Below are 15,933 nucleotides of genomic sequence, written 5' to 3'. Positions count from 1 at the left end.
AAACAGGTCTCTTCTGCAAGTGCTCTACATGTGAAACGGCTGAGTTCTACTCCATACACATCTGTGTGAAGGATTGCCTTATTTCAGAAGGTGTATCAGGCACCCTCTTTCCCCCCCAAAATACCTAGAGCAAATACTATCTTGCCCATGTAACCCCCCAAGCCCCTTAACAGCCCACTCCCATCCTCCTCTGTAAATTAGACCTCACATAAATAGTGATGGGCTGGTTTCAAGTGGCACATGTTCATGATTTTCCCCCTCTGCTGTCAAACCCGATGTTAGTAAATACACAAAAGAGGCAGAAAAAGCAAAGAGGAAATCCTTACCTTTTGAGGGTCGTCTTTGTCTGGTTTGTAGAGAAGAGAATGTACCCATTACTGCACCCATTGCAACAGCAACTTGAGGGGTTTTTTTTTTGTTCCTCCCACCAGCCCCCAATGAACCAAAATCTATTTGGGGAAAAAAGAAAAAAGAAAGGAGGAGGGTAAAAGCAAAGCACTGCAGCTCAAAGCTGAACGCTTGCTGAAAGCTGAGGGTTTTTTTTTTTTTCAGTCAACACACATGCACTGACTCACAGCCGGCTGCACTGTTATTATTCAAAACAGCTCCCCATCAAAATTTAAATGCTAGATAGATTCCCTCAGACCAGAGCTGACAGCAGATGCATCAAAATATTTACTGGAGCACAGCCACATAAACACACAGGCTAATTCTTCCTCTCTTTCCCTTATGGCTCCAACCAGCAGCCTGTAGGTCTACAGAGAAAGCATCAATGCATCTCTTCCAGTGCATACTAAACTACAGTTCTGTAGACATAGTAAGGTTCTTGGGAGGATGCTAGGGATCTGGGCTCTGTACCAATCATCAATGAATGAAAATCTACTCAGTGGAAAATGGATAGTGAACTAGCTGTCAAAGTTGCAGCTGTGTGGAATGCACTCTCCTGCTGATTAATATTGTCTTATAAAAAGGTAGAAAATAACATTCTCTTAAACTCTTCTGATGCACGGGACCCAGGGAAAGGAAATAAGTGTGCAAGGGGGGTGGGGGAGAGGTGGCAGGGGAGGGGGAAGCAGATAGTAAATTTCAACACGGCCACTCTCCATACACTTTCTGACATGTCAGATGCATGGGAAATGCAGTTGCTGATAACCTAATTCTGTGCAACTCATAAAGTGTGCATGTGTGAGAGACTCCACACCTTTAGGATATTAAAAACAGCATATTATTGAAGCAAACACCTATGAGTGTCAGATTTTTCTTGGTGAGATTTTTTTTTCCAAAAATTTGATCCAGGACATAATATTGCGCTACATTAAATTACATATATTGCTAGGTTTGCACTGAACATGGGAAAGGGGAGGTAGAGAAAGAGTTAATGCCTTATCAGGTACCTGTCAGAAGAAGAATTCATTTGGTATTCACAGATGGTGTCTTAGAGTAAGGCAGCATCTGTGCAAATATTGCATTTGTTTGAAGAAATTCATTCTTACATTGCAGACTAAAGTATTTTGTCCCAAGAGGTTTCCTTTGCTTTCCTGTAACTTCTGAATGAAGATTTCATCAAATTCAAAGCTCAATGCATCTGAAAATCAGAAGTACTAAAAAGCCATTGTTACTGCGGATAAAGCATTTGGAGAGTTAATATTCAAATGGTTCCTACCCTGCATTTCTTGAATGCATATATATATTTACATCCCTTGTGTGCATCAGTAGACAGCTCTCATTTAGTGCTTGATCACAATCCATTCATGGAAAATGGAGAATTTTATTTGTTTGACAACTTAAAATAGGAGCACTTGTGCTTTTTAGTGGAGCATCTTTTTTAGAAATAGGATCTTGGTATCTAAGCACAACCCTCACTGAAGGCACATCTGAACTGACAACAGAAATCATGTTACTGCACTGTTTCCCCTTCCATAGGGGTGTGTCAAGTGGCTGGGATATATAGTAGTGTATTTGTGAGCTCACAAAAGTGTTTTTTATTTGCACCTATTGTCATTCACACTTGAGCTCTTCTGGCAAGTTGTCCCATAGTTGAGATCCTGAAACTGATAGATCCTACCAGCTGATAGTCTAACTCTGGGTTTCTCCAAGCTGCATTGGCCCGGAGGAGCATACCTGTCTGAGGACCAGGGAAAGCAAGGGAGCTATACAGTTCTCCTTAAGGTACACAGAGTTTGTATTAAACATTTAAACCATTTTTATTTATATATTACCTAATTCTAACACAACAGCAAACAAAACCTGGTGTTCACTGCATCTCCCAGCACTCCAGGGCAGGGAGGATGATGGTAGGTCTCTGTAGCCATCTCCTTGCAGAACAACAGCTGCTTCACACAGGTGTCTCTGAGGTAACAAAATCTCAGTCTATTCAGAGCTTTACGTACACCGGGATTTTTAATTCTGGTGGAGGTCGATGTCTTTGCATTGACTTTTCTTGCATTGGAGATGCACTGCTCTATGCAAACATCATCAGGCATCCCTGATCAGAAACATGCTCCCACATCCACCAGGGCAGGAGTAACATGCACACCAATAATTACAGGGCAATTACTGTAGTCATGAGTAACTGGTGCCAAGCACCTGGTGCTGGTACCTATGAAGAGCTAGTTGCTCATGTGGTTCTGGGTCTCCACTTTATTTCCAGCTTCTTATACAAGCTTCCAGGCTCTTCAATGGAAACAAGGAGGAGCCAAACTAGCTGCCGCTCCTGGGAGCTAATCCTACACCAGAGAAAGAAACAAAAGCTGTTAGCATGGACTGGAGCTGCCAGCCAAAAACCACAAAATAAAACCACAGAGTGTTCAGAGGAATAGGGAGAGATGACAACCAGGTGGCTGAGGAACAGATTCAGACAAGAAGGAGACCAAGCAGCAGAGGAATATGGGCAGCACGAGAGAGGAAGTGAACAGATTGGAGTGGGAGAAGAAATGAAGAGCAAAATGAGTGAGATTAAAAGATTAAGAGATCACGTTCTTCAGAGAGGTGAAACTACAACATTCAAGACCGCTACAAATAAACCAATAATTTACTAATGTTAATTACCCTCAAAAGCAGCTTCTGGTGTTTCCACAGCGATGCTCTGTGATGGGGTAAGAGGAAACAATCTCTTCAAGGTGTGCTTTGAAAAACCCAGTGAAAAAACTAGGAGAATTCTTGAAGTAAATAAAGTTGTTGCTTTCCAAAAATCAATGAGCAATTGCTCCTGTCACATCGTTCAAACATGAAACCACACACGAGTCTACACAGTGAGTCACCCGTTATGAAAAACAACATTAGAAATGTAAGTGCTCTAAAGTGAATCGTCACAAAGAGCTAAATTAATTATAAAGAAATACCACAAGGAAAGCCAGATGGAAATTAACTCACTTCAGAATTCCTCCTGACACATATTGGACCCTGTCCAGGAGGAAAGCATAACAGATCAGCCTGTCCATATGGAGAAAAGGTGTGGGAGAAGGGGATGTTGGGTGATAGGAGACCAGCTCCTGTTGCTGTACACTGGTGGGAAATAGTAATTGGGTGCTAGGCAGAATGGGGGAGACAGTGTTTCCTATACTCCCCATATTCATTATTCTTTGAGACTAGGAGAACAAGGTTTTTCTCTTGGCTAAGAAATTGATGCTGACAGCTTTTTGTGAAATAAAACCATTCCACAGAATTGGGGAAACCAGGTTCTGTACATAGGTGACAATTGCAGCCTTTGATTGTGTCATGTGCAATGTATAAGAGTGGCAGGCAGAAGAACCCTCTGACACACATGAACCCACAGCATAAGTCTCGTAAAAGCAGACCTCGAAGTACAAAGACATGCCAAGCTCTAATGAATTTCTATGTATGGCATATGGACGTAATAGGCCAAACATTTATTTCTGCCAAGATGAGTTTGGAGATTTACAGAGTCAAGAGATAAATATTTGCTTGTGATTTGATAAATGCTGATGTTCACCTCGCCAGTCTACATATATATTGTTGCATACGTTCAGAGCATCTCCAACGAAGATAAGTGAAAATCTCTGACATGGCACTGCTCTTGAGAAGCATAGCAGTACTGGTTTTTTAGTTAATGCCCTACATGGCAGGTGCAGTGAAAGGTTCAGAAAAATACCTTGCTGAACCTTGCTGCAGCCAACGGGGGAACTCTTATTTGCATACTGCGGTCTAATTGGCTAGCATTGTTCCAGGCCTCAGTAACTATTGCTGGTTTCTTCAGAGGTTGGTACTGACCTGTTGCATCACTATCCTATCAGCTAATATAGCACCAAAATTATTATTCTTATACACTATGAAACAGTATTCATGGTGTTAACCCCTTTGCTGCATTTAACATGGCTGCCTACTTCTGTGCTACCACAAGGCAACTACATTTCACAGCAGAGAAGATACTCATTTATTGAACACAGCCAGTAGGTCTGGCCGCAGTGCAGCAGTTAATTACTGTTGAGAACATGTAAATATAGTGGCAGCAGTTGAAGAATTAAATTAATATTGATCTGCTCTGAGAACACTGATGGGGTTAATATGCTCTCCTCCGACTGTGGGAAAAGTTCAGTCATCACAGAAATTGCACGAACAGAGTGATTGGGATCATTACAGCCCACTCCCTGTCAGAGGATGAGATCCTGCTCCCATTGAAGACAATTGGTGTTTTACTATTGGTTTCAAAGAGTGAGAGACCAAGTCCTTGTTGTCATGGCTCTAGCAACTGGTTTGCAGTCTTTTTGCTGACTGGGGGTTGTTACCATTGGTTCACGTGTTCCAGAGCTTTGTCAAAAGGCTCCAAAAGCTGCCACCATTGGCATTTCTATCTTGATGCCAGTGGCCATGGTTTTGGTTGTGTCCCCCTGAACTGCATCTTTGGCAGATGCTTGCAAACAGGACTCTGTTCTGGGGCATGAGCCCCTAAGTATGAACTGTGCTATGAATAGCTGTGGCTGTAGCTGCTTCTGGTTTTATTCGGGCACAACTTCCTTCACTAAAGATATTGGGGGGAGGGGAGCCATTAATTCTGTATCCTCTGATACAGTTACTCGCACACTGCCTGAGATGACAGGCATACAGATGCAGATGCTGCTCATGAGCCACTATGACTGCTCCTACACTCCTGCCCTCACTTCCTTTCCCCTTTGATTTTAAAATAGTCCATAGACAGAGAGAATTGACTTCCTTTAAAAATCAAGAACGAGGAAAACAACCTGCTGCATTTTTTTTAAAAGCAGGAAATGAGAGTTTTTGTTGTGTTTAACTGATTATTGTCTTAAACTCCCTGAGCTAGTTCCTCCCCCCCCCCATGTATGTATCTGAGCCAGGGCTGTGCCAAGAGGCTAGCAGAAGGCCTTGTGAACTATGAACCATGTAGATTCCATTGCTATCGAACCAGAACTCACTACTTGCTTTAATGCAGATAAGAAATCAATGGCATAATCTAGCCTGAAGTCCAAACCTCATGTGTTGACTTGACCTGCAACGGTGCTGTGTTGCCGCTCTACGCAATCCAGGAACCTAGACCTAGAGAGCAAGTGGCTGCAGAGGTGAAACATAAGGATTAATTAATTTTGTAACACAGGGCCTACACATCTCAGGGCTATTTAGATGAGCCAAATTAGGCCTTTGGACTTAGGAGAAGTTAGCTATATTATAAAGATAAATTTGCATGAGTAAGTTAATAATAAATCTGCTGAGTTTGTGTCTATGTTTGTGATATGCTGATGGTTCAAAAATAACTGCTGCATTTGGATAATAATATCTATGTCAGTAGACACCACAAGATGACCATTGATAGTCAGGGTGAAATGTTAGAGACTTTCTTAAGGTAACTGCCCGTGACTATGGTGATAAGATGTCATAAATGTTAATGACTACAAGGGGAACTAATGAGTTAGCCTATGAAAAATGGGGCACCCCAAAAGTAGTGGGGATGTGGAAGTTCAAATAAGGAAGGGGTAAACGCCTTCATAAAAACATATGAACTCCAGTGAATGCCACAGTAACACACTATAAAAGCTGTATCCCAACCTGCATGCCTGGGTGGGGGAGACACCAGGATGATGCCCCTGGGTCAGGGTGATGATGATGGCAAGCTGTAGCAGTCAACTGAGACAAGGCTTCTGCAGTGGAAACTGAAAGTGAAGGATGGATTGTAGTGACATGGTAAAGGAAAAATTGAAAGGTAAAGGAAAAACCGTACCGAAAATGGCGGGTATACAAGATCTGAGCACAGTCTGTGGATAGGCCGGTGACTGTAATCCACCAAAACAGGCTCAGGCCTTGCCCCTTTCAGTTCCACCTAGGCCAGTCGCCAGGAGGCAGGGCCAGAAGGAGGCACTGGGCTCCTTTGGGTGGGGTGGTTCACAATTGAGGGATCCCCACCAGAAGCACCTGACCCTGGTCCTGGCCCTGGGGCAGGGGAAATGCCTAGTGAGGAGGTTGGGGAACCCAGGGAAGAGGCACATGAATCTGACTCCATGTTAGGGAAGGAGCAGAACTCCTGGCTTTGCTGGGGTTAGGTAAAAGTGTTATTCCCTTGTTAAGCGTGGTGCTTGATCCAGGGGTGGATTCTGACTTTCTAGGAGAGATGGTTGGTGTTCGTGCAAACACACAGGGCTGGATCCAGGGACCTCATCCCCCACTGTGGGAACCCCCCTCCTCACAGTTTCAGGAGAGCGTGGATATGGATGGGGAAAGAAGAGAGAGGAGTCAATCCTGATACCAGGGCTGTGGTCAGGGTATCTGAGCAGAGGGTACCATCTGGCAGCGATGGGGAAAAAGTGGGAGTTCTGTCCTGATGATCAGTTTTAGGTGAGAATTGCAACCTTTTCATCCCACCGCTGTTCCCAGAGTGCCATTAAAGCAATGCGTCGGAAGGAAAGGGCTCACATTTCAGTAGGGAAATCTGCTTTTTCTGTTACCCCCTGAAATCTATCTGAGCACTGTACAAAGCCTTTTCGCAAATTCTGCCTCCTTTACTTTTTAAGAGACTTTGGATTCTAAACTAGGAAACAATCTGAAATAATGGCTTTGCTCAGGATAAGGCACAGGATGCTTGAGAAGTGTGACTGCCACCACATCCTCAGGTGCTAGTAGCACCAAGAAGTTATTGCCAGGTAATACTACTCATAGGCAATAGGGAACTCATACACATTCCTAAGAGAGTAGCAGAGAGATGTTTAAGAGGATTTGTGGGAATGATGCACAACAGTGGATCCTAAAACCCCTTTGTCAGGGTTCCTTCCCCACTCTGAACTCTAGAGTACAGATGTGGGGACCTGCATGAAAGACCCCCTAAGCTTATTCTTACCAGCTTAGGTTAAAAACTTCGCCAAGGTACCAACTTTGCCTTGTCCTTGAACAGTATTCTGCCACCACCAAGCGTTTTAAACAAAGAACAGGGAAAGAGCCTTGGAGACATCTTCCCCCAAAATATTCCCCCAAGCCCTACACCCCCTTTCCTGGGGAAGGCTTGATAAGAATCCTCACCAATTTATACAGGTAAACACAGACCCAAACCCTTGGATCTTAAGAATAATGAAAAATCAAACAGGTTCTTAAAAGAATAATTTTATTTAAAGAAAAGGTAAAAGAATCACCTCTATAAAATCAGGATGGTAAATACCTTACAGCGTAAGGTACATAGAGAATCCCTATCATAACATCAAAACATAATCAAAACATAGAGAATCAAAACAGAGAGAATCCCTCTAGGCAAAACCTTAAGTTACAAAAAGACACAAAAACAGGAATATACATTCCATCCAGCACAGCTTATTTTACCAGCCATTAAACAAAAGGAAATGTAACGCATTTCTAGCTAGATTACTTACTAACTTAACAGGAGTTGTAAGGCTGCATTCCTGATCTGTTCCCAGCAAAAGCATCACACAGAGCAAACCCTTTGTTCCCCCCCTCCAGATTTGAAAGAATCTTGTCCCCCCCATTGGCCATTTTGGGTCAGGTGCCAGCGGGGTTACCTTAGCTTCTTAACCCTTTACAGGTAAAAGGATTTTATAGCACTGTACACAAAAAGGTGGTTACTCTTCCCTTTATATTTATGACACCCTTATTTACCAAGAAAAGAGCAGGGGCAGCAATAGTGTAAACTGTGCTACCCACAATGTGCCTCAGGACTGGCCACCTCTATGGGAAAGATGGCAGTTCCATCTCTGTTTACCTGTTTAGTCCTGGGTGTGTCTGCTGAAACTGCAAACTGTGACGGTGGTTTCTGTGAGGTAGCCACTTGTCTGCTAGAAGCTGCCCAAACATCACCTAGCAGGTATCAAACAGTAGTAGTGATTGGCCAGGAAAGCCCTAAACCAGACACAACAAACAATGTGACTTTTTTATTTATAAGCATTTCTATGCTGCTCTTCACTGATTCTCTGAGTCTTCCCTAAGTATTTTATGGATTTATCCTCACAACACAGCTGTAATGTAGGGAAGAAATACTGCTGTTTTGCAGCTGGGGAAACCAAGGCAGAGAATTAAAATGAATAGCCCAGAGTGACATGATTTTTATGTCAAAGCCAGAAAAATTCTGATCAATCAATTCCCAGTCCTGCACTTCAGCTACAAGATTACATTACCAAACACCTGAGCCATCTCATATGTGAGTTGAGAGAGAAAATATGTGTGTGCATGCACAAATCCAAACACACACTCGCTGAGAATAACCTGAATCTCTGCACCATTTGAACTTCCACATAGTGTGCACATGACTGACAGGCAAGAATCAACGTTTTTTGGGGGGGAGGGGGGGTTTCAGCCGCCAACAAAAGACACAAGCAGCTGAGGAGTTCTAAAGATATGTCAAAACTACATAAGAAATATGAGCATTAAATGTTGATCAGGGTTAATAACTCAGTCTTGCCTACACTGTAAGCTAAAGGCCAAGAAGTCTAGGGGGACGGGGCAGGGGGGGGCAGGGAGAAGACAATGGTTTGCTTTCTTGTCTAACTGGGAATACTGTAACTATTTTATGCTTGCTTGTTCGGGGTGGGGTTACAGGCAGAGAGGGAGGGGGACAGTTTCAAGTGATCTCTTTCTGGCATGTATTCCTGCCTTAATGCCCTTGAACTGCCTAACAAATAAGAATGGAAAGTAAAGGACACCAGAGGAGCTAGATTCCATTTTAAATCTCCAAATGCAAGAGAGATTCAGAGTGAGGCCTGAGAAGGTGGCAGAACCGTATGATCCTTAAATTGGAATTTCCTTACAGAGGGGTCCATACCTGCCACCACACAAGTTAAGAAATTTAGCACCCTGTCTCAGACCTTTGTCCATGTGTGTATCTGTCTCTAACAATCGTAATAGAAGAACACAGACCTATCATTCTTCCCATACAGTTAAAACTCACTGAGAATGTATGCATAGGCTACATTTGAAGAAATGTTCGAGAGATTAATGGTCATTTTTGCCTTTGTTCCTTTTAGCTGAAAGCTTCTTCAGCAGCAGCTGAAGAATAATAGTCAGATAATTTCATGAAGAACCATTCATTTGCAAAATGGCTGCCATCTCCTATTCTCAATGGTACTGAGGCCACAGACAACCCTCAATTAGGTGGCCATTTGAAAGCGGATCTAGATTTTACCAAAGATGCCCACCCACTCTTCATTTTTTCCTCTCCACCTTCTGACTGCACAGTGGGAGGACATCCTCCTTGAGAATAGCTTGGCTTTGCTCCCGTTGGGAGTAATTAGAGGTGGTGTCCATTTTGAAAGGACTTCTTATTGCTTCAGCCCCATTTATAACAGCAAGAGGGAGACAGTTGTCATTTTGAAAGAGAGCATGTAACTGGGAACAGGCTCTCTGCTCAGTTCTATTCAGAAGAGTAGATGGCAGCCACTTTGAAAGAGGGCTTTTTTTTTTCTGACGGCCTCTGGAGGAGATTTTACTTGCCAGACTTTTCTGACAGCTAACCATCAAGTTATGAAAATAACAGGAACAAATAAACCAAAATAAGAAGAAATCAAAAAGTAAAGAATATGAAAAAAATCCAATGTCTTTAAAAATCAGTTTAATCTAAATTGGGACTGCTTACCTCATGGGATGGAGTTTATGTATGGAAAATGCACAATTGAGACACTAAACAATCTTAACAAATAGGGAGTTGTTAATTTCCTGGATTAGTTTTACTTGGTTTTGGAATAATTACAAGATACCTGTAATGTGTTTCACTCTAAGTCAAAAATATACACTCTCAACTGTCACTCAACTTTAGCAGAGTTTATAAAAGAGAATTCCATTAAGGACCATAGAAGATGAAGAATGACTCCAATAAAAGGGACATATGCTGTAAATACAACACTGGCTGGTGGACTGAATTATTATTACAATTGTATAGTAATTCATCCTGAAGGACTCTGAACTGCTTGATGAATCATGTATGTGCATCATCACTGACAGTTATTTTCAAATTGTGTTAAACGTAGTCATCAAGATTGTCTCTGGGCTCATAAGCAAATCAAAGAACAATTTAAAATGCAGCCAGCTCTAGGGTGGAGGCACAGGCAGGCATATAGCTGGGGAACAGCACATTGCCAAAAAGGGGGAAGAAGTCAGGCTATCATTGCAAAGATGTCTGTGCAAATCACACCATCCTATATGAACAAGGCCAGCAGGTCTTTACTATTCCTAAAAAGAAGCAGAATCTTGACTTTTAAAAAAAAGATGGGCCCAAATGAAAAAAAAAAAGTTTAAGGATGTTGAGACTAGAGTTTATGTCTGGTCATTAAGAGAGAGGGAGCACAAATCCAAGAATCTCTGCCGTTTGGCTGTGTTGGGACTCAGTTTCACTTATAAGGTGTAATCTGAGGCCCACACTGCATGCAACATTGTTTATCTGCCCTAGAAGGCAGAAGGACAGAGTCATCCTTGCCAAGATTTGATCCCGCTGTCTCAGGCCAGAGCTTCTGCTGATGTACACGCTTGTAGTCCCATTGTAGTCCATAGAGCTATGTTGATTGTACAGCTGCTGAGGATCTGGATCTGAATGTTTCAAACTTAATGCTAACCCCCTACGCAAACACACATGGAGAAAAGAAAGGCTTTCCACTAAAGGTAAAGAAATTTGTGTATAGTAGGCAGTGTCTAATTTGCTCTAGAATTATGGTAGGGTCTTTATGGGAAAAGAAGAAGGGAAGAAAGACAAAGCTTTGGTCATAATCTGAAGTTCACATTAGGAAGACTGACCACACCCACACTTGTCCTTCCTTTGACATTGCTAATTTTCTGTCTGAACAAGTGAATCATTGGCAGATGTAGATCACAAAGCTCCAGACTGTTCTTTGTTTTCCTTTCTGATTCCCTCAGTACGACTTATGCAGAAGAGTAATTTTTTATTTCAAATTTAATTCTTGTTAAAGAAATGAAAATAAAAAATCAGACTATCAAAATCACAGGAGGCAGGGCTTTTGCAATAGTCCCTTTCAAGCTATGAACATTGCCATGAGAATTTCATTAACCCAGCAGAAAAGGGTTCTATCAAATAGACATAATGAATACAATAAATGCAGCCTTTGAATTCAAGACTCCATTTGTTCACAAAAATGTTCGCAGCCCTGTGACTATCACAAGCAGTTAAATATGAAGGATATTGTTAGTCAAGGATAATTCCTTGCTTTTTTTGTGGTGCTTTCTTATATATGTCATCTTCTTAGTTACAACCCAATCGAGCTGAGATTGCACAGGTGTGACTCAGGGCAGCACAGGGCATATCTGTGTTTAGAACAAAGGGCCCTATCATGGCACTGATTTTTTAAAAAAATCAGAACTCCCCGCTGATTTCATGGATTGTTAGTAATGTTATTGCTGGTGTATCAGCCAGAGTGGAATCAAACTCTGTCTTTCTTGGCTGTGCTGGCTCTGTCTTGATAATTGGATAAACATCACTACTAATGCACTGCCAGACTCTGCCATTCTTCCTCATAGAGTAGTAACTTACTCCCAAAGTAATCCCATTGAAATGAATATGCCTGCTTATGCAGTATGGTATGCCACAGTGTAACTAAATCTGGGGCAGGAGGGGAGGCAGAGACAGCACCAGGCCTTTATGAAATAAGCAGATCTGATTGAATAAACACAGGGGGAAATGTTGCTGCATGTGAAGATACCACCCTCCCATAGTTTTCAGAGCAAAACATTTTAAAATACATTCTTTCGTATCTATCTGATGAGTCTGGCTAAAAGAATTCCAGCAACCTAACATTTTCTGTCCTCTCAGCTGGAAAGCCTCAGGTTTTCAAATTCACCTCACAGCATCCAGAAAGAAACTGGAACATCAAGTAAACTTTTAGGGCCTCTGGATACAGTGTTCCAGACCTTAAATCTTGATACTGTCACCTGCCATTGGTGCTGTAAGCTACAATGGCAGTAAAGATTTAAAGAAAGCCATTCTTTGTCCCTCTTGTGGGTATCACAGCACACATAGAACATAAATTGGAGACTCACCTGACTGCTTACCATAAAACAGATAGCAAGATGCACTGATCTTTCCCATCCATCTAAGATATGGCTGACAATGTGAACAGAGAAGCATCATGTTCTAAACAGGAGCCATTTCCAGTGACATGAAAAGAGAAGGTTCATGGAATAGAGAGAAGCATATAGTCCCAGGACTGAGCTCTTAGAATGAGGGCTGTAAGTCTGCCATAGTACATTTGGGGGAAAGTCATGATAGTTTCACAAAACATGGATCATAGGACAAGAATTATGGAGACGTTAGATGAGTTCTATAATAACCATGGTGGCTTAGTAGAATCAAACCTCAGTTTTTATTTTTAATGTATTTTAGGGGTACTACATGACTCATAGGCCTCTTAGTTGCTTCCCTCCCCATAATTATTTGCATTACAATAGTGCTAGAGGCCCCAGCTGAGATCAGGATCCCCATGCGCAAGGCACTGTACATAGTTAGACAGTCCCTGTCCTGGACAGATTGCAATCTAAGGGCTCAGTTGTGGCCATGCCACAAGCCCTGAGTAAGGGGCAGAGTGCAGCTTCAGTACCTCAGGAGCAGACCAAGAGATGGATGGTTTCCCCTCTTGATCCTAAGGAGGACAGAGGAAGTATTCTGTGTCAGCCATACACCAGGTACAGATTACTTCCCATCACCCCCGTCCTCCCACCTTGCACAGAAAGTGGATTAGCGACCCTGCAGAAGCTGCTCTCAACTCCTTATGCCGCCCCTACTCCCTTGCATGGCAGGATAGCCAGGGTTCATAAACTGGCCCTAAACAGAACCAATAGACAGGGGGTGGCATAGGAAGTATTATCTTCATTTTACAGATGGGAAACAGAGGCAAAAAATGGCTTGCCTGAGGAAGTTGGTGGCAGAATCAGGAACTGAACATAGGTTTCTCAAGTCCCTTGTGTCTGCACAAGAAAGCCGTTGTTTCTGCATAGACAGTCTGTTTTCTATTTTTTTCACAAAGATTGTAGTGAAATGTTAAAGTGCCTTGATGTCTTTGTTTCCCTTTCCCAGCTTTGCTTTATGGCGCTGGTGATCTAATGCTTGCAAGGGACATTTCCTGAGTTCCCCTCAGTCTGCCCTGTGTGTCCTTGCAGTGATGCTTCAGAGCCTGGCTCTTTAACAATATCCAGTCCTATGGGCTGTTCTCTTACAAGTCTCAAAATTCATCCACCTGCTCACCAATAGTACCAAATCATGGACATTTTGACCTTTCTAAATATGAATTTTATTGCAATCTGTGTCATACATGCCAACTACAATTTCTATCTCATCATTGCACTATCTATACCTTCAATTATCTGCTATGATGCTTGGATTATGCATATATTAGACCTGTGCTAACTTGGGTGCAGTTTTTCTGGTCACACTAATTTCCACTCAGTGAATCATAGGGCCAGGGGAGTTGCCAATGATTTAGTTACAGCACCTGGATTCTCTAGTTGGTTCTGTGCCAGATGTAGCAAAGAACAGAGTGGCCTTGGGGGTACTGTAAACTTTATCAGCTGGTCACAGCCCCTAAGGGACCATCTGGCAGCTGAAGATTGCTTGAGCACATGGAGATTCTGGCCATACACCCTCTCTTTACCCCCTATTCCTGGACTGCAGTGGAATATAAACCAACTATTCTGGTTGGATGCCATCTTAGGATGCTCCTCTGTCTTATTTTGCTTTTTCTTTTGCAAGGATTCATATGAATATTTATGTTGGTTTCACTCCTTGTGTATTTCACACACCCAAGTTTCAGTTTGCAGTTCAAGTTTGAATGACTCTTATATCTCAAAAAATACAAAAAACCTTCTCCTGGAAACCACAAGCCCCAAATGATTTTGGTGCTAAAAGTATTAATGGGTCTAGAGTTGCCAGGACAGCTTACTACCCTTTGGAGACTCTTCAGTGATATATGGTACCAAATTCAAACCGAGTGCACCCACCCATTACCTTAGGGATGAATGTAATTTTTTGTTTAAGCTGTCAATCTTAAATGAGAATCAAACCCAGGTGCATTTCATTATGAAAAATTCTTTCCACTCTATGTTGTATGTCAGCTAAACAGGATAAATTATGCTACCTAACCATTACACATTCTTATGGCAGAAAAACCCCACAGCATAATGAAAACCTTTCACTACAAATTTATTTCCTCTGATGTTGGTAAATCTGAAAACCTTTTCTGCTGGAAATCCACTCTGTCTGGGGAAGAGACATATTGCATGACTGAAACATAGGTCTTGTGTTCTGTTTGTTCTGTTGCCATTCAAAAGCAATTTCTCTGTTGTGCCTTGATAACACTTAATTGCCAAAATTATTTTCCCTATTTTTGGTACCTTCCTGTGACAGGCACAAAACATTTCAAGATCCAGGCTTTGGCATTCAACATTCTTGTTTACTTTCATTGACATTCCAAAAATATTAACTAGGCTTGAATTTGCATACTATATAAGTATTCATATGTGCACAATAATTGCTCTAGACAGAAGATGCAAAGCAGATCAGTATATGCATCTGAAATGATCCCCTTGGTACAATCTGTTTGACATTAATACTGTTTAGAAAGGGGATTCAGAAGCAGAGTGTGCTGAAGTCCATGCTATTAATGTCAATGAAGGGAAGGACGGATTGCTTGGAGGCGTGTGGGGGAGGGTGGACACCTCTCCATTTCATTGGGTTACTGAAGATTCATTGACAAAGGAAATCTGCATCTTAAATGGATGGCGAGATTACTGTATATTGCTGAGGAATGCTGCCTTCAAAAGCTGTGACACAGAGAGAACAGTTAACATCTATCACTGCAAGATGCCCAGCAGCCGCACAGTGGTTGGGGGAAGAATGGAATCAGTTCCAGCACACAAACTCTTGCAGGATAGTAGAGTTGGTGGACAATTGCAAACGATCTTGGATACATTCTGCTCCCAAATTAATGACTCATCTGATTTTCCCCATACCAGTCTAGAACCCCTTACCCCTATCTTAACTGGCATCCTATCAATCTACCTACTCTCATTCTTTCCTCTTGACCAATCCCATCTGCTCAGAGTGACAGTTAATGATCAGTCTACTGTTGCCTTGAGCCCATAGTTGGTACTTATCCTACTATGGGGCTGCAAACATACTGTATGCTCAGGACAGATGTAGTGATATAGACTGGAATAGCTAAGAAGTAGCAAAGGGCAGCTGGATGGATGGGGTGGGGGAGGTGGGAACAGGACTGAGTTGCGGCATCTGAGTTGAGGATTTGGGTGCACAAGATACCACAACAGATCTGTTACAGTCACACTTCCTCTAGTTCTGTCTTCCACAACATTTGTAGGCACCTCAGTGTACACACCGAAAAAATGGTGCATGTACACCATTGAAACAGGTGTGCAAACTATCTGATCAGAGGATACAAGCAGATGGTCCCAAATGCTGAAAACACATTAATGGAGACTGGATTGAATAAGTGTGAGGAGGAGAGGAAGGGAAAGAAG

The 15,933-nt window shown here is 42.3% G+C and overlaps 2 protein-coding genes across 6 annotated transcripts in view; one reads left to right on the top strand and one right to left on the bottom strand.

The window, feature by feature from the left end:
- The window catches only part of KCNIP1 (potassium voltage-gated channel interacting protein 1), an 803,899-nt gene that overhangs the window by 536,792 nt on the left and 251,174 nt on the right, over nucleotides 1-15,933 (bottom strand). The window contains exon 1 of one of the 5 annotated variants that reach the window (XM_048862512.2): nucleotides 327-823. The exons of 1 other annotated variant lie outside the window; for it this stretch is intronic. Coding sequence is in view for 2 of the 4 variants with exons in the window: in XM_048862515.2 (XP_048718472.1) it covers nucleotides 327-387 (61 nt within the window). In the remaining 2 variants the exon portion in view is untranslated. Of the gene's footprint in view, nucleotides 1-326; nucleotides 824-15,933 lie in introns of those variants that run through there. 3 more of the 5 variants (XM_048862518.2, XM_048862515.2, XM_048862517.2) reach the window with 3 other exon arrangements.
- LOC142068388 (uncharacterized) overlaps nucleotides 1-15,933 on the top strand; it is a 798,233-nt gene that overhangs the window by 567,462 nt on the left and 214,838 nt on the right. The gene's annotated exons all lie outside the window — the stretch shown is intronic.

This window comes from Caretta caretta, chromosome 8 (genome assembly GCF_965140235.1).
Source record: "Caretta caretta isolate rCarCar2 chromosome 8, rCarCar1.hap1, whole genome shotgun sequence".
Classification (NCBI taxonomy): Eukaryota; Metazoa; Chordata; order Testudines; family Cheloniidae; genus Caretta; species Caretta caretta.
This window is presented reverse-complemented; position numbering and strand designations above follow the sequence as displayed.